The 27,535-nt window shown below is 39.4% G+C and overlaps 1 protein-coding gene across 1 annotated transcript; it reads right to left on the bottom strand.

The window, feature by feature from the left end:
* Positions 1-44: 44 nt before the first annotated feature.
* Positions 45-27,516, bottom strand: LOC146489168 (leucine-rich repeat serine/threonine-protein kinase 2-like). The gene is made up of 14 exons (XM_085106702.1): positions 27,294-27,516; positions 27,093-27,206; positions 22,812-23,216; positions 20,318-20,699; positions 18,670-19,306; positions 17,947-18,139; positions 16,625-16,798; positions 14,846-15,082; positions 11,917-12,198; positions 8,478-10,124; positions 6,840-7,618; positions 4,583-6,021; positions 1,355-2,466; positions 45-1,190 (listed from the first exon to the last, which is right to left on the bottom strand). Exons 3-13 carry the CDS (start codon positions 23,209-23,211, stop codon positions 1,800-1,802), a joined length of 6,837 nt encoding a protein of 2,278 aa, XP_084962828.1. The 5' UTR covers positions 23,212-23,216; positions 27,093-27,206; positions 27,294-27,516; the 3' UTR covers positions 45-1,190; positions 1,355-1,799.
* Between the last annotated feature and the right edge of the window lie 19 nt (positions 27,517-27,535).

The following is a 27,535-nucleotide window of genomic DNA, read 5'->3' as shown; positions in this document are numbered from 1 at the left end:
CACTAAAAAACTGCGCAGGCGCAACAATACAAGACAGCATCATCCAGCGTTAAAAATTTCTTCTATTCTCGATACCTAAACAATTTACGGACCATATAATGAGAAATTAGACACCAATCACTGGTATCACAAGAGGTCAGTATAATGTCCTAAAAAAATTGCACGTAAACTTTAAAACTAACTAGTCCTTTCAACTTTGTTTAAAACTAGATAGAAATAATTTCTATTTTGTAAAACTGTGCAATATTGAAAGCGATTCTAAGCGTACCTAAAGATTGGCTTTTGAGCATCTTTCTAAAACCAACTATTTAGTTTTTAACAAAGAATATAAATTGTAATTTACCATCGAAATATACAAGGACTGGCTTTTTTCACATATATAAACTACCTACATTAGTAAAGTTTTTGTTGTTTTTAATTTTTAAACAGAAAACGGCCGCCAAAAAGGAAGAAACGTATACAACTAATTACTTGTAAAGATAAACCCTCCAAACAGTTCTCTTCGACCTTAGAAAGGAGCTCAGCTCGTAGGAATCTTCAGATACAGAGTTCGCTTTAATTCCTACAGTCAGGATCCCATTACCCGGAGCGCACAACTCCAATACATTCGTTTCAAAAACTCATTAATATTTCAAAAGCCCATTGAACTATCAAATGGTCGATAAAATATCACGTCGCAGTGGTTTTAAAACCCGATAAAAGCGTTTAATGTTTTTCTTGTATGCTAATTTTCAACGTTCACAAAAGCACTCTCTTGACACACGCTTTTCCAGGAATGTTTTTGAAGCCGTTCAAAAAAACTCACAGCACGTGTTTTATCGGGTCTGAAACCACCCGGCTACGCCTCGTGGTTTTAAATCCTGATAAAACACTGCTGCTCGTGTTTGACAAATTCAGTCTCCCATTGGAGCCTTACCAACCAATCTCAAACTTTGCATAATTCTCATGTAAACCGAAATTTAAATTTTCGCGGAAGAAAAGTATTCCCGTGTGTAGCTAAAAATAGACCGATCTGTGAAAACGCCGTAGCAAAGACTTGGTATAGGAGCTGTACGCTGCGAGTAATGAGCTCCTGCTCCAGTTCAAAGTGTTTCCTCTGTTCACCGGGATTAATCGACATGTGACTTTCGAATGGAAGGAGCAGTACAAAACAGTTATGTCATATCCCATGTTCGACCTCTTCATAGACCCTTTTCATAAATGGCGCCCAAATTTGAATAACAATACTTTATACATCCTAAGCCTCATATTCATGTGAAAAATCCTTTGTCTGGAAACATAAACACGAGGCTTAGGATGTATCAAGTATTGTTATTCAAATTTGGGCGCCATTTATGCAAAGGGTCTATGATACTTTACATATTTAAAGAAATTACTTGTTATATTTACTCGTGCAAATAAACGTTTTTGCACGTATTACGTCATGCAACACCCTGCATGCAATCGGCCTTAATATTTTTTCACGGAATGGCTAAAAATATACGTTGATCGTAAGTCGGCTAAGTTTTCTAGTCATTTGCTTTTCAATCTTTTAGTAACGTTTCTAAGCCTTCATTAAATGAACTTGTCGTTTTCCTTATTTCGCTGCAATAAAGACGTGTTTTGTTTGCATAATAAAAACTTTGTACTTAGCCTCCCTTTCACAATGAGATTCAAAGCAACTCGAAAATGGCTTATTGACACGTTATGTACATGACGAAACATGACAGTGATGTAAGTGACTAGATCTCAGTTCCAAGTTCGCATGAAACAGGCGCAGTTCTATGATTGCTGAAGTTTCCTATCCGAGATTATGCCATTTATGGCTCTTCTTCATCACAAGTTTTCGAGGGCTGATCGCCACCTGTATTCTTGTTGGTACTATCAACCCGAAAACGTTGCCGGCCACTTTTAGCCTCTATCCTTGCAAAACAGTTTTTAGACACAGCTTCCCACATGATCATCGCGCACTTGGGCGGTACAGTCGAGTTTGTTTCTGCAGCATCAGGTTCGTCGCATGGCGGCGTTGGACTGCGCACTTTCGAAAACTTTCTTTTTGGCTCACTCACTTTCCTATTGGTGACTTCAATCGGAGGCTCTCGTACCCGCTCAGCCGACAACAAGCACACGTCCCGTGCTCCGAGCCCCTCTGGTTTAAGTCCCTTGCCCGTGCTTATCACATAACCCTGTTCCGTGCCGCACGGACCGGGGCAATGCATGAAAGTGAGGCTGCGCGTTTCGTCAAAGGGGTGAAACCATGTGAGTAGTTGGGCTGTTACAGCATCGAAGATCAAGATGTGTCCACTCGCGGTCCCCACCCAAAGTGTGTCCCACGTGGGCTCCACGCACGTGATACACGCGATGGCATCGTAGCTTTCTTTGAGCAGCATTCCAGTGGAGTTAGCGGTTATGCTTTGTAAAATGGCCGTGCAATCAACGCTGAAGTGATTTTGTCTACTGTTGACATCCCACTTGCTGAGCACTGATCTAAAGAGAGGGTTTTAACAAATACGTAAGGCCAAGGAAGGTAACATAAAATGGCGTAAGGGCAGTGTGTGCCTGCAAGCTATACACCTCTGAGCAACCGCTCCCAGTGTCTTGCCTCTAACACACTCTGACTGAGTGGGGAGAGGAGAGAAGCTGGGCACTAGGCTGAATTTTGTGTAGAAATCACGAAATTCTTTTGGGTTTCAAGCTAATCACAGGTTGCGTAATTGATACCACAAACTCATCATCGAACGACTGTTCGGGTCGTGGTAGCTACTGAAATCATTAAGTAGCATCACATTATACACGCGTCCTGCTAGAATTGTCACAAGTCAACTTCTTACGGCGCCAAAAAAAGTCAGCGACGAGCGACGGATTCACGAGACGAGAGACGAAGTCACGAGACAAGCGAAGGAGTCACGAGACGAGAGACGGATTCACGAGACGTGAGACGAAGTCACGAGACAAGCGACGGAGTCAGTTTCTACTCCAATGCAATAGTTCTATTTATTATATGGCTGTCTCTGCGAGCGGGCAAGATGAGTCAAATCCTGCGCTGTGATTGGCTACCCGAGCGGGCAAGATGGAGCTATCTTGCCCGCTCGGGATTACCCGTTGCCCGTCCGCTTACCAACAACAATGCAATCTTTTCTTCGATTTTCTCGTTGTTTTGGGGGAAAAAAAAAGCTCGGTAAACTCTTAACATCTACCTAAAGTAAAGGAAAGAGAATGGAATCGTCCTGGTGTAGTGAAAACTTTGTTTCAGCTACAATGAATGTGAGTTGAATCGGTGAGTTGCTCTGCGTGTAGTATTTTAGATAGAGTTGATTTTGTAAAACTTTTTGTCTCAAGTCGAGTGCCAAATTAATAAGTTCACTGGGTTTGCAATGACTGTATTTACATCATAGCGTAGTGGAAGTTGCGTTAAGTGTTAAGAGCAGTTCAGAAAAGTGTTTTTTTCAAGTTAGCCGAAGAAGCTCACGTTTTTAATTTAGCCGTGTCTTGCTTGTTGTAAACAACAAAATCTTATCAAAGTTTCGCCCAGTTTTCTGATTTACGTGCTCTTTTTTTCGGCTTATGTTTGCATATAATCTCAAAATCTATTGTTTCATTCAAGAATAAATGATTGGAAGCCGAAAACTGTGTAAAAATGTTTATCATTTACGCCACCGCGCGATCGGCTGAAAATGGCGAGTTTGCCGGATTCTATTCAAATCTTCCCGCTCTTGCGAAAATCTAAATTTTTCGTTCTCAATAATTGTATACTCCCTTTAATTAAGCCATTTTAAAGTTAGAGCCCTAAGATAATTTAGGATTCCTTGTTTCCCACGATTACATGCTAATCCAAAAATGCACTGAAAATAAATCTTGCACCGGCCGGCTATGAAGAATTTCTTTCCCAGTAGAGCAGTTTCATGTCCTGTTTTGTTTTGTTGTTGTAGTTTTAACTTGAAGGTAAAGCCATATAATAAATCCTTTATTGACCAAGCTTGTTCGGTCAAGATGGCTGGATATTGGCCTCGTTCATTTTTAGCGGTTTTTATGGACCTCGACGAAAAACGCAAAAAAAGAACTTGGCCAATATCCAGCCATCTTGACCTCACGCTTGTTCAATAACGCATATATACCGGAATATTGCCGTTCGCCTGGCTTTCGACGTGTAACAAAGCGTGCGCCAAGCGAAAACACTATGGAGCCACCTTAAAATTTACCATCTTCATTTTTTTACACTACATGGGGCGTTTTCGACACGTGTCACACATGATGCTGGGAAATGGCCTAATTCGCCATATCATGAGCCTCCCAATAGCTCAAAGATTAGTAGGTCCGACCGCTGTGCTGAAGATCATGGGTTTGATTATGCTGAATCTTCCACATTTCTTATTGTACGACCGAGCTTAAAATTTAGGCCTTTCTCTGAGTATCCCTCACTTTTCTCTACGCATGCGAGTTTTCAAGTGTGGGCGAGTTTGCTTCAAACCAGGTAAGTCAAGTTGGGAATTGGGTATCCAAGCGAATTGGGTATCCAATTGGGTATTGGGTATTGGTTGGTAAAGATCAACACAACCTCAGTTCACAACAATCTAAAAACCGAGCATGATTCGTAACACCATACCTGCAAACAGACAAAACGCTTTGCTGGTCAAAAGAGACTCTAAGCAGGGAGATCTGCGTCTGAGGATTGCTCTCCAATCCATCTGGACCACCGTACCACATGGCGTCTATGTCAAACGCTTCCATTTCGCCCGATTTAGTGAAATAACGGAAGATATACCTGCTGGTAGAAACCCAGAGTTTATCCTGTGCAACAGTCATGGAAAGAATACGGTGACGCCCAACCGTAATACTGGAAACACCTCGCTTCTTGTCGCTTTTCTTCATATCGTTTTTAAGGATGTAGCAAAAGTTGCCGTCGTTAAGGCCAACAAAGATGTACTCGTCATTTGACGTGACGCACGTGACCTGCTCGTTAAAAGGCATGGATGTCACGCACTTGTAGCGTTGCGCACTTGCGGTTGAATAGACATTGATCAAGTCGAAAGTACCGCGGACGGCGATCAACACATGTGGTGCCATGTAATGCATGCATTGGATCTGAAAGGAGCAGCTCTGCTCCAGGTGTGAGTCGATGGAGAAGGAGAACTTCATCCCGAGGGAGTGACCATCGTAGATGAAAATCTTGTTCCCGGTATGTCCATCACACGCTAGCCACAGATCGTGGGAATCTGGGACGTGGCAGACATGGCGGACCGACTGCTGCTGGCTAGGTAGTGGTTGTTTCGCAAGTAAACACTGGAAACCTGGCTGACGGACTTGCTCCACAATCTGAGCAGTTGTTGGTCTCCTGGTCGGTTTGGCCGACCAGCATCGAAGCATGAGCTCTGTGAGAGTCGGAAGACCGAACGTTGCCACCGCAGCGTCTTGCCACTTTGGACGCTCGCCTCCGATCACAGCCGCGTTGACTTTCGGTGGCGAATCGTAGTCTTCAAACGGTTCTGATCGAGTGATGAGCTTATACAGAAGGATTGCATATGAATACACATCTACCTGCGCTGTATACTCTTCCTTGTTAGCGCATTCCAGCATTTCAGGCGCATGAATACCGGGTGTTCCTGCAACAGACACGAGTCCAGTGGACGTCGCAAAGTTCGCGGTGCCGAAATCAATGAGCTTCACATGCAAATCATCCTTCTCTTCCAGTGACCAAACAAGCACATTCTCAGGTTTCAAGTCACGATAGATGACGCCCAAATCGTGCAGAAACCTCAAGGCATCCGCTACTTGATAGGCAATGCGAAACAGCACTATCCGATCAATAGAATTGGTTGGGCGGAGTATTTCAGTGAGAGCACCACGTTCCGCCAGCTCCAGCACCAAGCACAAAGGGCGGAGAGATACCCCAATGACGCTGATAAGAAAAGGGTGTTGCCGCACGCGGCGCAACACGTTCAACTCCTTACGGGCTTCACGATAATCTCTCAAGGGTTCGGATTCATCACTCTGAATATAGAACTTGATGGCTACAGCTTGTCCTCTGCATTTGCCACGAACAACCTGAGGAGATAAGATTATGATATTAAAACAAAGGATCAGGGAGAGTGCATGAATTTCTTATATCTGATCGCGCATGACTGGGGTCCTATTTTGGCGAGATGTAAACAAGTTTTATCAATAATATTCATGACGAGAACAAACGAACCTGACATGACGAATAAGGCATTTACCGTCACCAAATCTCATTGAATTTTGTTTTATTTCAACAAGATTTTCCAAGAATCACTTCAATATGCGGCTTATTCAGTTGATTGTCTACGTGTTCAAAAGGAATCCGTTTTACGTTGAAGTTTCTATCAACTCACCTGTACTATTTTCTCCCGTCCCTTCCAGGATGAATAAGGCGTAATTACATCGGAATTTTACAAAAGTACAGGTTGTTTTCAAAGAGTCGCTTACGTAAGCGAGTGCAAAAAACTCATCACTGAAATGCCACGTGCTGGTTTAAAAAATTCTGCTTTTGGCGCCAAATCATAATTTGGTTTACTGTGCAAACGTGCGAAGAATTGCCTTATTGTTTAACAAATCAGTGGGCTATTAAATTTTACATTTAGCTGTAATTCTCTGATAATTTTATCTCAAATATCGGAATAATAGGCAAACTTTAACAAACTGTCCATGACATCGTAAGAAGTCAAGACAACAGACATAGCTTCTAATTGGTTACTTTATAACTCAGGTACGGTAAAGAGCAAACATCATCATAAAGCCATTGCCAGTTATTCCTAATGCCTGACGGTTATTGTGTTTTTAGATATTTTCTTGACAAGAAAAGAACTGCAGGTTAAGCTTTGAAAATTAACAGGAAGGCAAAATACCTTTCCAAAGCCACCACCGCCCAGTCTGCTGGAATCCGTGTCTTCATACGTGATTTCTTCATGGGACAAAAGCAAATCGGCGTCCACGTCATGTAACATGATATCAGGTGCAACTTGATGTAGATTCACCTGAAGCCGAGGGTGCTTGGGACAGGAAATCATGTCTGCTTTTGAACTCTGTTGCTGGCATTCAACGAATGTGAACTTGTGCGGCTCAAGACCCAGACGCTCGCACACCACGCAAGGGATGAGCTGTCTGACTTTAGGTTGCCAGCCGTCTGTGGTCGACAGTTCTTGGTACCACTCGCGAATCAGTGTGTCGATGTGGTCCACCACATAGCTGAGTACTCTGCGGCCAAGAGGGCATGGACTCACTTCTGTAATGACCAAATGTCGGTCAGGGTCCTGTGGGTGAGGAGCAGAGTACAGCAACAGAAACAAGCGAGGATGTCTTAAGCACACCCCAGTCTTCCAACAGTGAAGGAACTTCTGGTCGATCAGTGAGGCAAGGTCCGTGGGAAGCTGTGGCAATCTGTCGACAGGAAAGTCTTCAATGAACGGGCAGCCAGGTAGATGAGTGGTGCTTAACCGTGACTTGCTCCTTCTATTAGGATCACGTGTTGGTGCCGCCGATGGTGTGCTGGTGGAGGGCTTCTCGTGTGTGAAGGTTTCTGCGATTTGGGGAATAGCGTGGTTAGATTGGCAGCTTGCACCTGGAGTACTGGCTGGTGGAGACATTTGATCATCAGGATCCGTGATCTCCGAAGTACGGTCGACATCTAACCGGAAATACACCAAAACAAGAGCATTAACAAACTTCAGCTTACAAAACCTTGAAAGGGCGAGAGGTTACAATTTGAAAGGTTTTCTCGGTTTTTCTGCACCTGCTTACAATGAGACGCTCCGTACTGACACTTCTCGCCAGAGAACTAAACACATTCTGAAGATAAGCCCAAGAATTAGGGCTCCGGCTTTCAGGAGCTTCTCTTCCGGCGAGGGATTGTTTTCGATGGGTACCATACTTGACAATTAAAAGGACTCAAAACAGCGTGAGACACAAACCTAACAGCTTAGCAAATCTGGGCTTGTTATCCTGAGGATGAAAATTTAGAATGGGGGGAAGAGGAGGGGCTTATTTTAGGATGGGCTTCTTTACAAGGTTACCACTTACTTCTACTATAAAAATTCCGACTTTCCACTGACCAGTTTTCAAGGTCCATCATAGAAGACAATTTCTCTACCAATAAAGCCAGCAATAAAGCAACAGAAACCAATTCCTTCGTACTGTGAAATGTCTTTTAAAACAACATTACCCTTACTAACAAGGATACCCTTTCCCAAACCTGGTGGTTAGCCCAAAATAAAATTCCCTCACTCTTCACTGACTTTGAGATAGAATTTAGCATTTCCTGACCTGATACAGAATTCCCTGACTTTTCCCTGACCGTAGGAACCCTGGAGCCCTTATATTCTAGGGAAAATCTAGTTTGTGTACACTCCAAAGATTTTGCTCGGGAAGCTTGGTGTGTTATTAAGATGGCAGCCCATAGAACCCTGTGATCCAACTCGGTCATCAAACGGGAAAACGGGCGTCAGAATGAACAAATGCATATGATGGCGTCCTACTTTGAATGTTACCTGCAACATCCTCTACAGTCGTGTCCGGTGTGTCATGGACGCTGGATGGTCGGCTTTCACTGTTATGGAAACCCTCGCCACTAGATTCTTTATCCGAGGAAATGCTAACTGATGACGAGGAGCCTGGCGTATGATCAACTCTACAGGCCCAGCCTATCTCTCCTGCTTCTGTTTCTGCCCAACATTGCTGCAACCGAGGAAGCCCATCAACATTAAGGCCTTCAAAATGGCAGCTTATTTCAAGATCTTCAGGGGACGTTGCTGATGAAGAATCCTTTTTCTGCCTGTCATCTGGTTCACGTGCAAACGGATCTGATGTGCAAGATCTGGAAGTGGCAGACTGATAAGGTGCACTACCGCTTTCGTCGCTGCTTCCACCATATTGAGTTGTAATATTGATAGGACAACCACTGATGCTTTTGGGACTTGATTCCAAACTCGCGTGGGACGAACCAGTTATCCGGAATGCACTTACGACATCATTATCAACACTTGTGTCCTCTGCACCAGCGCTGACGATTGTTTCCGTCCCTCCAGATAAATCCTGCACAGCAGCAATTTCCTGTGTGGAATTTATGTCCTGTGACTCATTTTCTGATAATGATGCTCCTTGTTTAGCAATGGGTACACTCTGTTCCGAAGTTACCGTTACAGAGGACTCATCACCTAAACTTGGACGTGATGAATCAAAAGGCACTTCCTCTTGTTGGAAATTCTGTACCATGACTGCAAAAGCTGAGTTGCTGTTGGGTGTTCCATTTTCAAATTCACAGCCTTGGTCTTTACGCCGAACTCCAGGGTCAGTGCCGTGTTTAAACATTCCTTTGTTTTTCAATGGATCATCTCTTGAATGACGAAAAGGAAAAGTCATACTGTGCGAGGGATCTGATCCCCCACCAGCATCATCGTCGTCTTCTGAACTATACTCATAGCCAGAATCACTGCGAGAGCTTTTACTTTCGGAATCAGAAGAACGAAAGAACCTACCGTTGATGTAGGTTCCTTGTCGGGGAGTACCATAATACCGAAAGCCTTGAAAGTCACTGGAAGACTCAAAGAGATTCTCAAACGACCCTCCCATTGACGGTTCACTAGTTCCTAGCAGTTCTGGATCGCCTTCCACGAAACCACCCGAGCTCAAATTCTCGAGGACTAGCGGGCAGTGACAACAGAAGGGATCAAGCTGAAAGGGGCTCGAGTATTCCTTCCGAGTAAAGGTCTCTCCACCCGATAGCATATCCTTCATGTAGAACAACAAGCGCGAGATCAGGCGACTCCAAAATCCGTGCGGAATGCAGGGTAGAGAGTGGATGCGCTTAAGGGTGATAAAGGGCAGGTCATCGTTTATAGCTTCTTCGGGTTTGTCAACGGGAAGTTTGGAAGGAATCAACACGCGGTTGTCGTCCAAGGAGCAAGCGATCTGGAAACGATTCAAAAGTCGGATGAACTGCGGAGAGTTGTCGTGAGCAAACTGCTCTCCCCTCAGCAACAGTGGAAGATTGTCAAGGTTCAGGACGCCATTCATGACGTATGGATTCACTTGGGGCAACGTCACTATTCGCGCCATTAACTCGCAAAGCCACTTGGGATCAATGAAATAGAGATCTTGGAGGTCTTGGTTTGGGTCATCATAGTGCAACAAGATCCCTGCAATGAAATCAAACTGGTCAACAACAACGTGTCACTGGTCAGGGAACTGGAAATTTAGGAGTTAGGACTTACTCCCACACTTTTGGGGTCATAGCTTTTACTTTGTTCCACCTTATTAATCCTAGAGTAAAATTCACCTTATTCAAGTCACGTTAATTGCTCGGTGGAAAAGTAAGTAATGAGTTATCGAGACAGTAATTTCTATTAGTTCTACCGCAAATTTTTATTCTCGTATGTCTTAGAAGCAGTTGAAAAATCACACACGAAACACGCAGCTCTCTTAGTTTTTTGCATTTTTCATCCCATGAATACATAAAACATTTACGATACCTCAACTAATTCTCACCAGCAGCGTCAAACCCCCACCTTTTGTTCTGTGTATTTCGGGCCAACTGTCGTTTAATGTAACATACTCTTCCTTGAGGGAATAAAAGATTTCAACACACTCGCTAATTTCTTTCATTGGAAATTTTTCTCTCTTTTTCACGTTAATTTTCAGATTTCTCTTAGGTTTGGATTAGTTTCAAAAACCTTAACAAGCATAAGCGATAATAGCCCATTTGACATTTGTGCCTGGTGACCCGGCCTTTGGATGGAAGCGAGGCTGGGGGTGACCTTGTTTTCACACAAACCTCAGCGCTTTTCATATGGAAATGCAAGCTAGTTAGCATAACAAGAACAGCATTTGCATATGAAAAACAGTGAAGTTGTATCAAAACAAAGTCAACTCCAACCTCGCTTTCATTCAAAGGCCAGGTCACTGGACACATAACTTTAAAATGAGCCATTTGCTATCAGACGTAAGGCACAAGAAGTTATTGTAAAGTGACAGCAAGTTTAATGCCGAAAAAAGTGTCAAATGAGGCAATAACTAAAATCAACCCGTGAAATTTTAATTCTTTATTTACTTGAAAACGCTCTTACAGATTTTTTTTTTCGCTCATTTTGCTCACAAGTTGTCTACGTTGGGTAGTTCAAATTCTAAAAGCTTCGTTGGTGTCTGACTAGATTTCGAGATAATTGACGTTATTGTTGCTATGACAACAGCTGTCGCTTGGAAACCATAGAAAATAAAATTTGATCATATTTTGAAACGGTGGTGTAGTATTTATGAGGAAATGCATGCCTTTTCTACGAGATTTTTTTTAAAAAGAGCCAATCCAAAGTCAGAAAAACTGTTAAGAGCCTTCTTAAAGCAGAGTTTACACGTGTTTTCAGTTTCCCCTTGGGCGGCATAATGACAAGTAGCCTAAAAGCGGCGAACGAATAAGATCAGTCATATAATAATAAAGACTTTATTCACATTTCAATTGAAATCTAGCAGAGGGAAGCCCCCTCTGCTAATAGGGGAAACCTAACTTTCCAAACAACCTATCTAATGCCCCATTCACACCAAGGCTTAACACGTTTAAAAGCTGTTTAGTTAAACACAGCTTAAAATTGGTTCCTTCATAAAAGCTGCTTTCGGATTTTTGTCAACTACAGATTTAGCACAAATGAAAGCATAAGTTAAAGTTTACTTGAATCCTATGTCAAAACCAATGGTTCGGCTTTCTGTCACCAATTTTCATTTTGCTAAACCTGGTTTAATTAAACATGTTTTGCTGGCGGGAATGGAGCTTAAGATACAAATGTATCCACATAAAATCGAATCAGAAACTACTAATAATTACATACCACTATAAAACTCTAATGATAATATAATCAGAATCTAAAAAACCTGCATAAAAATCGTCAATCGTCATATCAGTGCTATCGTGTTACGTGACGTCACTAGTACCAGGCCTACCTCTCTCGTGCATGAATCGAGTAACCTCCGTCAGGTCGTTGGTATCCTCGATATCCACTGGGTCGTTCTTGATGGTGTCCAGGACTAGTGCCTCATACTCGGACTTGTGCATGATTGGCATCCTTCCAGTGTCTCGCAGTTCCTGTCGTTTGTCATGAATGACATCTGCTACTGACAGGAAACTGTGTGGGATCATCTCGCCCATGACTGACACCTGACCCAGATCAGTCTTTTTCAGGGCTGAAGCAGCATCGTAGATGGAGTTTCGCAGGTCATCAATTCCTGTTTTCAAGACAAAAAAATACAAGAAAAACAAATTTTATCTATCTAAGTGAGATGGCAAAAAATGTAAGCACATCGACACTTTAGTGACAGGAAAAAGCCTGGGAAAAAAAAACATTGCCTCCATTATTAACTAGTCTAAGGATGTCTGTGTATAATAATAGTGAAGCATTCTTTACTCATTTTTTCATTTTCCAGCTCTTTTCTACATGGTTCGTTTCCGCTATCCGCTCCAGAGCTCTGTTTCTCAACACTCCCGCGGAGATGTTTGACCTAAAAAGTATCACTCATGCCCAGTATACACAAACGGATACGAATCGTCAAAACACCGTCACCAATCGTACCATTGGTAAAAGATTACGATTTGTTTCAGAAAAGTAATCTACTTTGTGTAATACTTTTGTTTGAGAAGCAAAAATATGATGAAAGATGTCAAGTTTTAAACAAGCGCACTACACATGAATATATCTCGTTCTTTAATCTCCATGAGCCGAAACAAGCGCACTACACATGAATATATCTCGTTCTTTAATCCATTAGCCGAAACAAGCGCACTACACATGAATATATCTCGTTCTTTAATCCAGGAACCGAAACAAGCGCGCTACACATGAAAAACCTCGTTCTTTAATCCATGAGCCGAAACAAGCGCGCCACACATGAATATATCTCGTTTTTTAATCCATAAGCCAAAACAAGCGCGATACACATGAATATATCTCGTTCTTTAATCTCCATGAGCCGAAACAAGCGCACTACACATGAAAATATCTCGTTCTTTCATGCATGAACCGAAACAAGCGCGCTACACATGAAAATACCTCGTTCTTTACTCCATGAGCCGAAACAAGCGCACTAAACATGAATATATCTCGTTCTTTAATCCATTAGCCGAAACAAGCGAACTACACATGAATATATCTCGTTCTTTAATCCATGAACCGAAACAAGCGCGCTACACATGAAAATACCTCGTTCTTTGATCCATGAGCCGAAAAAAGCGCACTACACATGAAAATACCTCGTTCTTTAATCCATGAACCGAAACAAGCGCGCTACACATGAAAATACCTCGTTCTTTATTCATGTGTAGCGCGCTCGTTTCGGTTCATGGATTAAAGAAATAGGTAATAAATTCATGCGTAACAAGCTTGTTTCGGTCCACGGATTAAGGAACGAGTTATTTTCATGTGTAGCGCGCTTGTTTCGGTTCATGGATTAAAAAACGAGGTATATTCATGTGTAGCGCGCTTGTTTCGGTTCATGGATAAAAGAACGATATTCATGTGTAGCGCGCTTGCTTCGGTTCAACAATTAAAGAACGAGGAATATTCATGTGTAGCGCATTTGTTTTGGTTCATGGATTAAAGAGCGAGTTCTATTCATGCGTACCGCGTTTGTTTCGGTTCACTGAAACTAGGTATATTCATGTGTAGCGCGCTTGTTTCGGTTCATGGATAAAAGAACGAGTTGTATTCATGTGTAACGTGCAAGTTTCAGTACATGGATTAAAGAACGATGAACATTTATGTGTAGCGCGCTTGTTTAGGCTCTATGGATTAAAGAACGAGTTGTATTCATGTGTAGCGCGCTTGTTTCGGTTCATGGATTAAAGCACGAGGTATATTAATGTGTAACACGCTTGTTTCGGTACATGGATTGAGGAACGAGCTATATTCATGTCTAGCGCGGTTGTTTTAGTTCATGGATTAAAGACGAGATATATTCATTTGTAGCGCGCTTGTTTCGGTTCACGGATTAAAGAACGACATATACTTCATGTGTAGCGCGCTTGTTTTGGTTCATGGATTATATAACGAGGTATATTAACATGTAGTGCGCTTGTTTCGGTTCATGGCATTAAAGAATCAGGGTATTTCGCTTATAGTTCGAGGAAGATTCAAGTCATGGCCTTTGTTTTCAGATGCAGCTTCCAATGGTTAACCAATCGACTTACTACTTTTCCATTTGTACTACTGGTACCAATGGTACCAATCGACAATTCGTTTTCCCACAGCTCACAAGTGGTAATGAGATGCATTTCACCAATGGTGTACTAATGGAATGCCAAGTCACTCTAATAGTACCAATCGTACCATTGGTACCAATGGGCGAATGGAATCCAACTGTACTCAAACCGAACCGTAAAGAAAATTGTCTAAGTCCCCGTAATGAGATGCAATTCACCTACCAATGGAATGCCAAGTCACTCTATTGGTACCAATCGTACCATTGGTACCAATGGACGAACGGAATCCAGCTGTACTCAAACCGAACCGTAGCGAAAATAGTTTAAGTCCCCTTAATGAGATGCAATTCACCAATGGTGTACCAATGGAGTGCCAAGTCATTCTATTGGTACCAATCGTGCCATTGGTTACAATGGACGAACGGAAATAGTTTAAGTCCCCTTAATGAGATGCAATTCACCAATTGTGTACCAATGGAATGCCAATCCATTTCATTGGATTCCGTTTGTGTGTATTGGACAAGACTCAAAAGTATTATTTTTTTCAAATCAGTTTTCTATTAATCAGAGGTGCGACCTTCACGTACCGGTGGAGCGCAAAATAAATGTTCCAAATCAGAAAGGCACTGGGCTTATAAACCACGAGACGCCTGGCAGACAGGTTTATAATTATCTTACCTTCCCTGTTGTCCATTGCACAGCTGACTTCCTTGATGTGCACAACATTAATTTGACTCGTGTACCTTGGCGACTCGACCAACTCCTTCAAAAGTTGGCGCATGCGCTCTGGGAATCCAGCTTCCTTGGTTTGACGAACCTTGTCCAAATGCGTCCCCACAATGATGAGGCTTGTATTGGAAGCTGTGGTCGATACGGTGTCTAACCAGCTTTTCAACATCTCTATTCCTCGTTCACCTGCAGGAAAAATCCAGGAGTACATTTGAACGATTAGCCGCAGCAAAGAAGTAAATATTCTTTGACAGATCAATGAAAATCATATAATTATAAAAGTAATATATAATTTTAATAAGAACCTTCCCAGAATCCAATTCCCAAATGCAAAATAACTTTGTCAATTTTAAGCAAAGGAAGATGCCACACAACATGGCAATAACACTTGTCATAAAATATCACTCATATCCAATGCAGTCTGATGATGTCGTCAGTCATGTGACCACAGATGCAGTCTGATGACGTCATCAGTCACGTGACTACACCCAAAACGCGTTTAAACTCATCACGAAAGCATCTATCAATTCGAAAATAATCAATGTAGTCAGAAAGAAATTGATGTGAAGTATACAGAAATGGCCGTTAATGGTCATGCATCTTTTAAAAACAGGAAGTTCCAGTATAAAAGGGGCTTGGTCTGGCCACTCTCACCTTCAGTTGACAATCAACCAGCAGAGCGTAGACAACTGACAAACAACATGTGTCCTTTTCTATGGCCCTTACCGATAAATTTGGCTTAGTTTTCAGAATAAACCCTGAGCATTCAACAAATTAGAACTTGATATGTCATATTGCTGTAAGTGGAGAAATTTTGAGGCATCTATTTTCAGAGGTCAATGAGGTCGCTTGAGTCAAGAACATGCCACGACTGAACGGCATCCAAATTTGTATCTCACACGCAACGTGTGAGATGAAGGAGGAGCTTGCCTTTTATATATAGCACAACTTCTTGTTTAAAATTAATTTGGCTATGCACAAATGATGCAAACTCCAAAATCTGGGGGACTAGGTCAAGAAGCATATCTTCATAAAATGCAACATAAATTTTCAAGTGTGTAGATGTTAATTTGAAGTATCTTCCATAGCACTGTTACCATGGTGACATAATCAGTCACGTGACCAAGACGTTCAGAATTTTTCAAGGATTTTGTAAAACTAATTAAGCCCCACTAATCGAAAGAGCGATTAGTAAGTCGCAGGTTGAAGATATTTTAGTGAAAGCATTTGTAAGTAAATAAGTAAGTACATGTTAGTAAGCAAGGCTATTTTATGAGGGTGTCATCTGACTGACTGAAACTGATAAACTAATGGCCGTCAAGGGGCATATTATTTTTTCATGGAAAAATAAGCAGGAGATCTACTCATACAATACAATGCAGAAAGCTTTTACTGACAGGCTGAACACATCAGTCTTGCAGTGTTAAAGACCACTTAATGATAGCTGTATTTATTTTAGTGTTTAACTATCACAACAGACACAAACAAAACAATGGACCAATCAGAAACTCAAAGTAGATACATGTAACTGGTGCCAAGCACAGGAAAATGCATGCGAATAAGTCACAATAATTTATCCCTGGTTTTGGTTTAGCTTCTCATTGGTTAAGAAAGTGGCAGAACTATCGTTAACCAATCACAGCACAAAGTAAAGCAAAACCAAAGCAAACTCAAATAACACTCAATAAATTGAGAACTGCTTTAGGGGAAAATAACAAACTAATTTACCTTCCTCCATATTCCACACAAGCAGATAGAGAGCCAAAGTTGATAAAAAACACTGATGTGTAGTGTAGAAGTCCTCTTGACCACCAAAGTCCCATACCTGGAAGACATACTCTGGGTAATTTGAGAACAGACCAAAGGCATTGCGATTGTAACGGAACTCATCCATGGCAATTCCTGTAGAAGAAAAAAACAACAACAACAAAGGCAAACATTTCAATAAATATTGAATAAACATTCAAATAAATTTTAGGGGCATTGAATCATTTTTGGGTGGCATCTGGATATTTTCAGTGTTTTACGATCTTTATTATCTGTTTCAGTTTTTTAAAACAATCCTAAAATGCCTCCATAGTGTCATAACACAGGACAACATTGACCTTTAATCCAGAATTAAAGTTTTTATTTTTAGGATTTTTATGAATGAAGAAACACATCTAGGACTGATAGATTTTTGGAAAATTAAAAAAAATATATGGTAAATAATGATATTTTAAGGTGAAAATTTTTAAAATTTAAGGTTAATAAATTACACTGTAATTAATTAATTTATTTATGGACCTGACCACCTGAAGTACTGTGAGTGATGGATAACTGTCTGGTAATGAGAACAACATTTTCATAATGTTCATCCATCTCTCATTTCTTTCCTAAATTAATCATACCTGTTTGTCTGACCAGAATGCTCCTGTTGTTGTATTATTTGCTGACAGCTGGTATCTTACCAAAAGGTCTCATTTACAAGTCCATAATTTAGAAAGAAATTATCCAATAAAAGTAATTTTGCGGGGTGGCGTATTTTCAAGTACATGGTATTGACACTAGGGGTGAATATATATTGAGGTCATGATGAATATTGTGATTAAGCATGTTGATAGTTGAAATACCATTGTGATTCACTCTTGCAAGAATTATTATTGATACCATTGCAATAATATTGCAAATTACACAGTGCTGCAATTTTTGTTGACCTTTTTCATTCAAATCACTCAGAGTGACTACTTGCCCCCTCTTTGAAGGCAGACCTGTAAGGCCCTGGAAACAAGCTGTTATCAAATGAGCATAGCAGTTGCAGCAACTTATGTTTTGCCATTGAGCTGCTGTGGGGTCAGTGGTGATTAACCAATGACCTCATGCCCTGATCATGGCAGATCTAAGGTAAGGTCGCAGGATCCCAAACCCAACCAATTTGTCATGAAAATCAAGACCTGGAGGGCAATTCCATTTTAATATTCTAAATCAGCTCCAACATTTTAAATCTAAGCTCCCTCCTTTTTAACAGCAACCTAACCTATTACACTTCAAAGACAGAGATTCATCTGTACCGTTTGTTGAACTGTTAATATTGTAGGTATAATCCTTCATGAGGCGATGCATCAGGGTCGTCTTTCCTTGCTCAGCTCGTCCGACCAACATCAGCTTCACTATGTAGTAGCCTTTCGATGAACGCAGACTATTTCGAAGATGCATGATGGTTTTCACACCATCCTGCTTTATCTCCTCCGGTGGATCTGTCAACTAAAGAAAGAGAAAAACAACAAACAGTAAAAAAGTAATTATAATGATAGCAATGAAATGAAACCTGTAATACTAAATACTGTACAATATCCGAAACTAATTCAGATTATGTCAATTACCAGCTGGTGTATGGTCAGGTTAGCAGAGTTCCATATTGCTGTTTTTTGTCTTAATGTTAAGGCCACAGTTTGAATTGAGAATAAACTGGTTCAAAGGTGAGCCACCATTGATCATTGCTTTTGTCCTCTGTAACTAAAGAAGCCCATCGAAAGAACAATAATATTGCACATTGCTATAATATCACAGTGAAACCTCTTTATTATGGACACAAGGAGACAGGAATAAGTGTCCGTATTACAGAGGTGTCTATTTTAGAGAAGTAGGCTCTTATATGGATTTCGGTCTCCCAGGGACCAAGTGAACTGTCCGTGTTAGAGAGGTGTCCACATTAAAGAGGTGTCCGTAAGGAGAGCTTCCACTGTGAAATAAATTTTACCCTAAAATTAACATATATATATTAAACACCAAACCTGATCTAAATGTTCTAATTTCAGGAATTCAATGTTTCTGAGTCTTCCCATTTCAGATGGAAGTTGTGTCAACCTGGGGTTTGCTGACAGATCCAATGTTTGAAGGGTGGTTATTTCACAGATGCATGGCGACACCTCATACAGATTATTTCTTGCCAGATTAAGAACTGATAACTTTGCCTGAGCCATGCTCTCGGGCAGTGTTTCTAATAAATTATCACTCAAATTAAGTGTCTTGAGAGACGGACTCCATTTGCACTTTTTAGGCAGTTCCACAATTTTGTTCTCCGAGAGTCTGAGATCGCGCAAACTTGGCAGCTTGAGTAAACGGGCAGGAATTGTTTTCAGTTGATTTCTCCTCAAGTCCAAAACACACAGTTTGTTCAGGTTATGAATACTAGATGGAACACTTGTCAGCAAATTTGAAGCTAAGAAGAGTTTTTCAACCCACTCAACATTTTCTAACCAAGGTGGATCGATTTCAGCCAATGCAAGTTTTGCCCAGTCGATTTGTTTTTTTCTTTGGATGCAGTTTGAACTCATGAGGATAATCCCTACAACATCCTTTCTTCTTTGTTGTAAAGCTAATCCAACTGGCACAGCAATGCGAAATGCATCTTTATCAGAGATAAACAGCCTACGAATCAGAACTTAAAGTTAGATCTTATAAGCATTACCAAATAAATCTAACCAAAAACAATTCAATTACCTCATCATAGGAAAGTAACACTTTATATGTACTTGAAAATAAATTCACATTTTAATATATATTATTTTTATAAGTCCTTGCAGCATAAAATTTTAATGGTTGTAAATTACAAAGTGACTAAAAGGGAGCGTTAATTTTTATGATGCATACTTGTCTTTCTTTTTACCCAACGTGTATGCATATTTATAAAATTAATGCAATTCTAAATTTATCATTGAAAATTGGTTGAAATTTTTCAAATTAGTTTCCATTTTATTTGCACTTCTCTTGTATTCATTGCCATAAAAACAAAATCAGTTGAAACTGGTTTGAAATTTAAATTAAGAAAACAATTCACAACATATACCAGTACATCTTTTTTATTAAATAGTTTTCTCAGCATGGTTTGTCTCGCCATCAGTTCTTCCTGTATGCGCTTGTGTTTGGCATCTTCAACGTAATGACGTCTTCACTGACAAGCTCTGGACAAGTTTCCAAAAAATATCCATACCGCCCAGTTGGTGTTAACTTTCAAAAGTCGCCTTGAGTTCATAATTTGCTATTTTCAAAATTAATACCGAACAGTAGCTCATGACAATTAATTATTTCATAATTATAATTATTAAAATTATAAAACAATTAAAATCTCAGGCGCCAAGTTTTCAATTTGACATTTATGGCTTGGCTATGTTTATTATACATTTGTAAGCATTTACTTGAAGCAAAAAGTAACTCAGTCAGTCAGATCAATTTAACTAAATTGACTGAGTTTGGTGACATCTCTGTCCTATCCTTGAAACTATTATTAATACTATTAATATTATTATGAAGAGAGGATGTTCAACTGTATCAAGTGCCTTTTTCACAATTTTTTGCCAGCTACCCAGTCTTACAAGTCAAACATATCACAAGTTAAACACCTACTGGGGTAGTCGTAGTAGAGAAGATAACAAGAATTACCTTATTCTATCCATGGCAAATCCACGTATCACTCTGTTATGAGGTAATTCTGTGAGGGCTTCTTCCTCTTCCTCCCTGCTCATCTCCACATTCATCAAATACTTTAGAAGTCTATTCTTGCCATGCTTTGCTGCATAACAGGTCAATAACATAGCAGCAGCCTCATAGAAATGGAACCTTAATGCTTCACTGATGCATTCCCTAAGTTGTAAAGAATGCCTTCCACCTGTGATAATTAATGAGCAGATAGCATCCATGTGTCCACCCCTTGATGCCTCTAGTAGAGCCTCTTTAAAGCATGATGGCATTAGATCAGGAAGTTTGGTTGCTGCTAACATTTGTTTTAAGTTTGGATTATTTTCTCTAGCTGCCTTCTTGACCTCTGCCAATAAAAATGTCATACATTTCAGAATGTTGTTTGATCACTCTCAAGAACAGATTTACTGAACATGCTTTGCTGTCTCAGATCAAACAATTCTGTTCTGCCTGTCCAAATACATGAATAAGACAGTTACAAGAAAGTTCAAAATGTAATCCAGTGTGGATTTCAATAATTGATTCATGGTACAGAAGCCAATTATTTATTACCACCCACAGTGCAGGCTGACTTGATGGCCATGTCCACCATACAGTATCTTGAATAATTTAATCAGGATCCATGTCAAAAGTCAATATATACTACCTAGATCTGAGCTTGGGATTAACAAGAGTTGACACAGTACAGCCTGTAGTTGCCCAAACATACAGACATTATAGAATGTTGAGAATGATGTATTATTCAGTAAGTGACACAGGCATACTTCGAAAGAAATCTGAGCGCTCCTATCAGGAGTCGAACTTAAGACCTTCTGATTACTTGTTCGGATGCTGTACCACTGAGCTACAGGAGACTCGTGGGGGCTAAGGACATTAAACTGGGTTCATAAAATGTTGTAAGTTTCTACTTTACTTTTTTTTGAGATTTCGACATGCCTTAGACACACAATACAATATTTTACAGTACTATATGCACTACTTACAATACTTACAAAGTTATACTTACCATATACCAACTATACATGCCATACCTATAATAGTTAATAATACTTACAGTGCTCACAATACTTACAATACCTACACTACTTATTATTTGTCACTTTACTAATAATATTTATAGTGCTTACAATATTACACAATCATAAATTTAGATAAACAGAGGAAAAGAAGCCAAAAGATAGATAATTATAGATTGAAGTAATAAATAAATAGCTAAATATACTAAATGAAAGAAAAAAATCGTAGAGGGAAGTTAAACAGCTAAAGAGGAGGTCTTTGTAGCACTTACAGCTATTTCATTTAACGTTGTCGGATCAAAGCATAAAACTAGAACTATGGGATTATTATGAATAAATTCACTAAAATCAGCCATGCCTCGCCCGTTCAGTGAAGATCTACGATGACGAGCCATTTAGATGAAAGAAATGTTAGGATATCAAAAGGATGAAGTGGCATCTGCTTCAAGGATGCCACCAAGAACTATTGAATGTTATGTCTTAAAAGTTTTAACTTTTGGAGAAGTAAAAGCAAGCACCATTGGAACACTGATCATAACAGTGGTGCCATGTACCCACAATGGAATTTTTTAGTATGCAAGCAGTGCTAAAGCATTCCGAAAAGACACTACGGAAATTAAGCAACGACGACAACACTGCCCCCCAAAAAATAGGTTTACGAGGAAAAACTTCGAGGTTCTGTGAAGAACGTGAACATACAACATTCTCTTTCTTAACTCGGATGCCACACCTATCAATTTGGGTCCTGGGTAGTTCGCAGTTTTTGTACAAGTTGGAGAGGTTAAAATAATCTTGAAGTAACACAAATGATATGAAGTTATATTTTCAAGTGATGATGGATGTCGCCGTTGTCATTGCTTAAATTCCCTACGGTCAGAAATTACCAACGATGTGTATACAGTACTGCGAGTTTGTTTTTCGCTTTTAAAACACACGAACAAACATTTACAGCGTTTTTGTTTCTTGTTTTTTTTGTTTTTTTTTTTTTTCATCCTACTTGTCGTGCCTCTGGAAAGAACTACCCATATTACTTTTCGGTCTTGTCTTTAAGCTTGAAGCTTTCATTTGACAACGTTAATTGAAATAGCTGTATATTATATAGATGAAAGTTATATTAAATTCTCACCTTTCCATTGCAATTTTAGTTTAGTTAAAAACTGCAAACAGCTAGGGTATCACTCACTAGTTGGCGGCATAGGCTTCGGTGCAGAGCGGGACAGAGTGCATAAAATAATAATTATGAAATAGGAATTGTTCATTATACAAATTTATTTGTGTATTTTTTGATAAATTGAACCAGGATAATACTTCTTGGTGAACTTAATGCTTACATGTACGGGGCATTCCAAAAAGTGTGTTCCATTGAATCAGCATTTTGACACTGAAAGCAGGCATTGTTTTTGTTATTTTAAATTCCTTACTTTACACTGTACTTTACCTACCTTCCGTCCTAAGAATTTTTGCCGACTTCTTGCACCTGTGAATCATGGCTGTCTCATAAGGAGTTTTACCAAACTCGTCTCTACTTGTTATATCAGCATTATGCTTCAAAAGCTCTACCACACAATCTGTGTTATCCATGGATGCTGCAATGTGAAGAGGTGTGTAAAATCCATTGGCTTTAGCATTGGCATTTGCTCCATAGAGAAGCAAAAGCCGCACAACACTTGTTTGACCGCTGTTGGTGGCTTCATGAAGTGGACTGTAACCAAGGAAGCCAACACGCTCTTCCAACTTGTTGACCTCTTCAATTCCTTGGAGGTAAGATCTAATTGTGCTGATGTTGCCTTGACGACAGAGGGTATGTAAATTGCCATTTGGTGAAGTTGGACTTGATGCCATGATGCCTAAAAATAGAAATAATTATATTGAAAAAACTGGTTAGCCTATTATAGGAAATTAACAATGCACTTTATTAACGCGATTTCACAAAATTCGCGTTAATTTAATGTATCTTAATTAATGTCGATGTAAATTTAATGCACGCTATTTTACAACATTGTTATTTTAAAGCACCTTTATTTCATTACAAAACCTTAGTTATTAGTTTATTTCTCCATGAGACATATGTATGTTGAGATTTTGTAAGTGCAGCAAATTTGTGTTACTGCAACAAACTGCGGTTTGGTTTCCGTCAATCAAACGAGTGAGCAGTTCTTGGTGATTTCATGGAGGCTTTGAAAGATCTTTTGAATTGATAGGGTCTAGTTAGGCTGCAAAACCAAATTTTCGGCTTTAAAAAAACTTAGAAACATCTGTGCACTTGTCTTGGAAGGTTTTATTGACGGAAGCCAAAACGCAGTTTGGCATTGAGAAATGTAAAGTGCGAGTTCGCAGAATTATGAAAATCGCAGTAAATAAAGCAAAATGCTTATCGAAAAATTCGCGTTAACTTAGTGTAACATAAATTTTCTTTGCGTTGTCAATGTGCATTGTTGATTTCCTATAATAAGGTACAATACTTTATGGTTTAAAGTGAGCCTTTCAAAAGCCAGTCATACAGGGTGTATACTGGAAAATTTTATACTCTTGTCAACTGATGACACAGGCTAGTTACTAGGCAATTGCCATGAAATATAACAAGCATTGTTTTTAGGAATTTGACAAGGAAGGTGTTAATGGAGCCTCAAGTGATCAACTGACACTTTTCAGTACAGTGGTGCTCATTCAAAGGGGTTGTTTCTTGGAAAGGATGGAAGGAAGTAAAAGCGCATTACGCCAATTGAGTGTTACAATAGTTTTCCCTCATGTTCAGACTGATTTGTGACTTGCGTAAAAAACTTTGCTTATAACTTTGCTCAAGCTGATCTCACAAAGGGAAATCTGTTGAACAAAGTGTCCAAATACATTTCATGCCCGACATAAATGCGTGAAATGTTTCCTTTGGAGTTCAGTCCATGCGATATTCAAGTAAAAATAACTTGAAATATGACTAACTCTTGCTAAATAAGAATTATTTCAAAAAAAGCTAGTTGTCTGTATTATGCTTCATTATTTAATGAACTTACCAGAAAGGTTTTGATCCTGTACTCCGGTAAGAAAGTTATTTAGTTGCGTTCATGGTTCACATGCATTTCAATAAATTCAACATGGTATGTATTAAACAGTTGATGAAAATTTATCGACCGCGTCCTTTTGCTTTCCCATAAATTACCAGATGTAAATTGCAAAAATGAAACATTTTTTCCCTTTGAAACCTCTATAAAAGCTGGTCAACAAGATCTAAAAATGTTCATTTCACCAGAAATTTGCATAATTTTGTTTACCACGTCACTGATGCGTGACATGGCATTTTCTGCTTTCGTGTGAAAACTGACAGCCAAACTAATTTTTTTAGCAAACTAATCTACTTGATGTAATACTTTTGTATGAGAAGCAAAAATAAGATGAAAGATGTCGAGTTTTCATGTGTGCAAAAAGTTATGATTAGCAGTGAACTTTTCAGTTAAGATCATTGCTTCAGCTGAAGACATTTTCTGGCGGGATATTAATTTTTGGTGGCAAAATTTCAAGTAGCGCAACGCAGTATCACGCAATCAATGAGTTTACAACCCCGGACTTTCTGAAAAACTGAAGAAAACTTATAACTTTGCTCAGACTTAACGAAAAATCTCCATTCTTGCACTAAATGATCGTCAAATTATTCTCTACAGATTGAATAAGAATATCCTGATGCGCCGTGAACAAAACATTTTCGCGTGTTTTTTCCACTAATTGAATTTAAAACTCAATCACTGTGCATGCCCAAAAGTTGACGACAGAATCAACCAACCAACCAAGCGAAAAGTCTGCCATCGCTATAACTCGTTCATTGCGCATGCGCGCATTCAAGCATTAAAAGCTGCTTTAAATTTCAAATTAAATTTATTGAGCATTTCTGTTGTCATAGCCATAGGTACAATTTAGCTCTCGAGAACAAATCGTTTTTCCCATATAGACACTGCCTAGTGTTAAACATGATATCAAGAAATTCCCCTTTGGGATTCCTGCAAATAATTGCATTCTTTCTGTCAACACAAAAAAATGGTTATGTTACATTTTATAAGAAAAATTAAAAGTAATGCTGTTCAACGTTTGGATGTTTAAAACATCATTATCAAGAATGAAGAAAACGTTTGATGTCAGGGTTGCTAAAAGAGTTGAGTTTGAATAAATGAAATCTCTCTTTTTAGCAACCCTGACATCAAACGTTTTCTTCATTCTTGATAATGATGTTTGAAACATCGAAACGTCGAACAGCATTACTTTTAATTTTTCTTATAAAATGCTTTAACAAGCGACTGACCATGTTACACTTTGTCACAAATACAAATAATTAAATTTGAGAAACAGCGCTCTTAGCAAACAATTTTAACCTTTTTTCTCTGTTTCTAGCTTGAGAAACATTTAATTATATTTTCTTGCATCTTCAGTTCCCTGCCTTTTCATTTTACGCAGCAAAGTGCTTTTAATTAACAAATTAATTAATAATAGCTAGGGTGATAGATCTGACTGACACTGTTAACCCTTTCCCGACCAAGAGTGCCATATGGCACAAGACGCAATTATGAGCTCAGTATTTGGTCAATTTGTGTGAAATTTGCACAACCAAAAATCATGCTCCTAGATAATTATTATCTGTGCAACGATTTTGTCATTGTTGTTGTTGTTGTTTAATAATAGAAATGGCAGTCCCATCTCCAATCAGTTGGGGACGTAAAAAACACTGCTTAAGGACATAACGAACCATATCTGTGACCAATGTGGTTGGCTTGGGCGTTATATCTATGACAGTCTTTTAAGTTTAAATGAGGCCGCAAGTTGACGTTCATTTAGATTTGCAGGAGAATTTCTTGGTATTTTAGGGAAAGCTTTATTTGCATTTTATTTATTAAGAAGAAATGAGAAAATCAGTTAGTCAAATAACAACTGGAAAACATGACACAATTGCCAGTCGTTAAAATTAGCGGCTATGCACTAAAAACATAGTATGCGTTAGAGGGCCTATGGGGATTTCTGGCGATGTTCTATTTTACGGGATACTGTGAGATCCGCGTCACAACATAATACAAAACATTGCATCACCCACACAGTAACAATCATTTTCATACATGGGGCATTGTCTTATGATGTGAGCAACTGCACATGAAGGACTTAAGATTCAGCAACGAAAGGAAGAGTATTAAATGACGCTACAATTAGGCAATAATAATCCCTTAACATCAGGTTGTTGTTAAAAATTTGTTTTGGATCGGGTTAAGCTGATTATTTTCATTTGTCTCAAATTCATAACCATTAAATCAAGCACCATAATTTAGAGCAAAGGAAGAAAGTGGAAAAACTAAAATTTACCTCAAAACAATTAATAATTATCATAAAAAAATTCACAATTCAACTGAAAAGCAGGAAATATTTGAGTTTCGAGCAAAGTTGTCCAGCAGCTTTCGTGAACAATCGTGCAGTACTCTTCCTTCACTCAAGCAAGAGCTTTAGTATATTTTAATCACAGCGGAACCCCGTTAATACGACCAACTTCGGGCCGTGAAAATGTGGTCTTAATACTAAGGAAATGACTGGACTTTCAATACGTTCGGGGCACAAAAAAGCGGTCGAAATAACGAGGTGGTCCGTCGAATTTAACGAGGTGGTAGTAAGGCGGGGTTCCACTGTACTTTGCATTTAAATATAAGCTGAAGTAAATTCATATTCAAACTGCAAGCCTATTTTACTTCCGGTAAACCTACCGTTTCAGTGAACACCTCGGCTCATGAATTTCTCGTCTGGGAAGGGTATAAGATCCTGAGAAAGCTGAAAGAACTCATTCCGATATGTGGTGAGATCTAGGTTACCTACATTCACTAAAAAAGAGAAGAGGAATTTGAATTAGTCGGACCCAAGAGAAAGAAGGCAATACACCGGAGCCTACATAAAAGAGGTTTTTTTACCTGTCTGTAATGTTTTGGAGGAAACAATCGCTCAAATTGCCGTAAATTCAAAACTGGGACTTTTGCGTTTATGGGGTATGCGCTTGGTATGCGCAAAGTTCACTTATATCGAATTGATCACATGACTTTAACCGGAAGTTAATTGAACCGGACGTACACTCCTAGATGACTCAGGTGAAAGATTTTCATCCAGGACGGAAAAGGATGTGTGTCAAATTTCAAGTCATTTATTTTCATCTTGT

The sequence above is a fragment of the Pavona decussata genome, unplaced genomic scaffold (assembly GCF_977016875.1).
Source record: "Pavona decussata unplaced genomic scaffold, jaPavDecu1.1 SCAFFOLD_6, whole genome shotgun sequence".
NCBI lineage: Eukaryota > Metazoa > Cnidaria > Anthozoa > Scleractinia > Agariciidae > Pavona > Pavona decussata.
The sequence above is the reverse complement of the archived record's forward strand: the minus strand, read 5'-3'. Positions and strand labels throughout refer to the sequence as shown.

What these genes read in the sequence shown, in the direction of transcription:
- LOC146489168 (XM_085106702.1), bottom strand. Translation starts at nt 23,211, where the DNA reads ATGGCATCAAGTCCAACTTCACCAAATGGCAATTTACATACCCTCTGT. An exon ending in AATTAGAACATTTAGATCAG is followed by an intron (nt 18,140 to 18,669) that starts GTTTGGTGTTTA and finishes CTCTTTCTTTAG; the next exon opens with TTGACAGATCCACCGGAGGA. An exon ending in TGTGTGGAATATGGAGGAAG is followed by an intron (nt 15,083 to 16,624) that starts GTAAATTAGTTT and finishes TTTTTCCTGCAG; the next exon opens with GTGAACGAGGAATAGAGATG.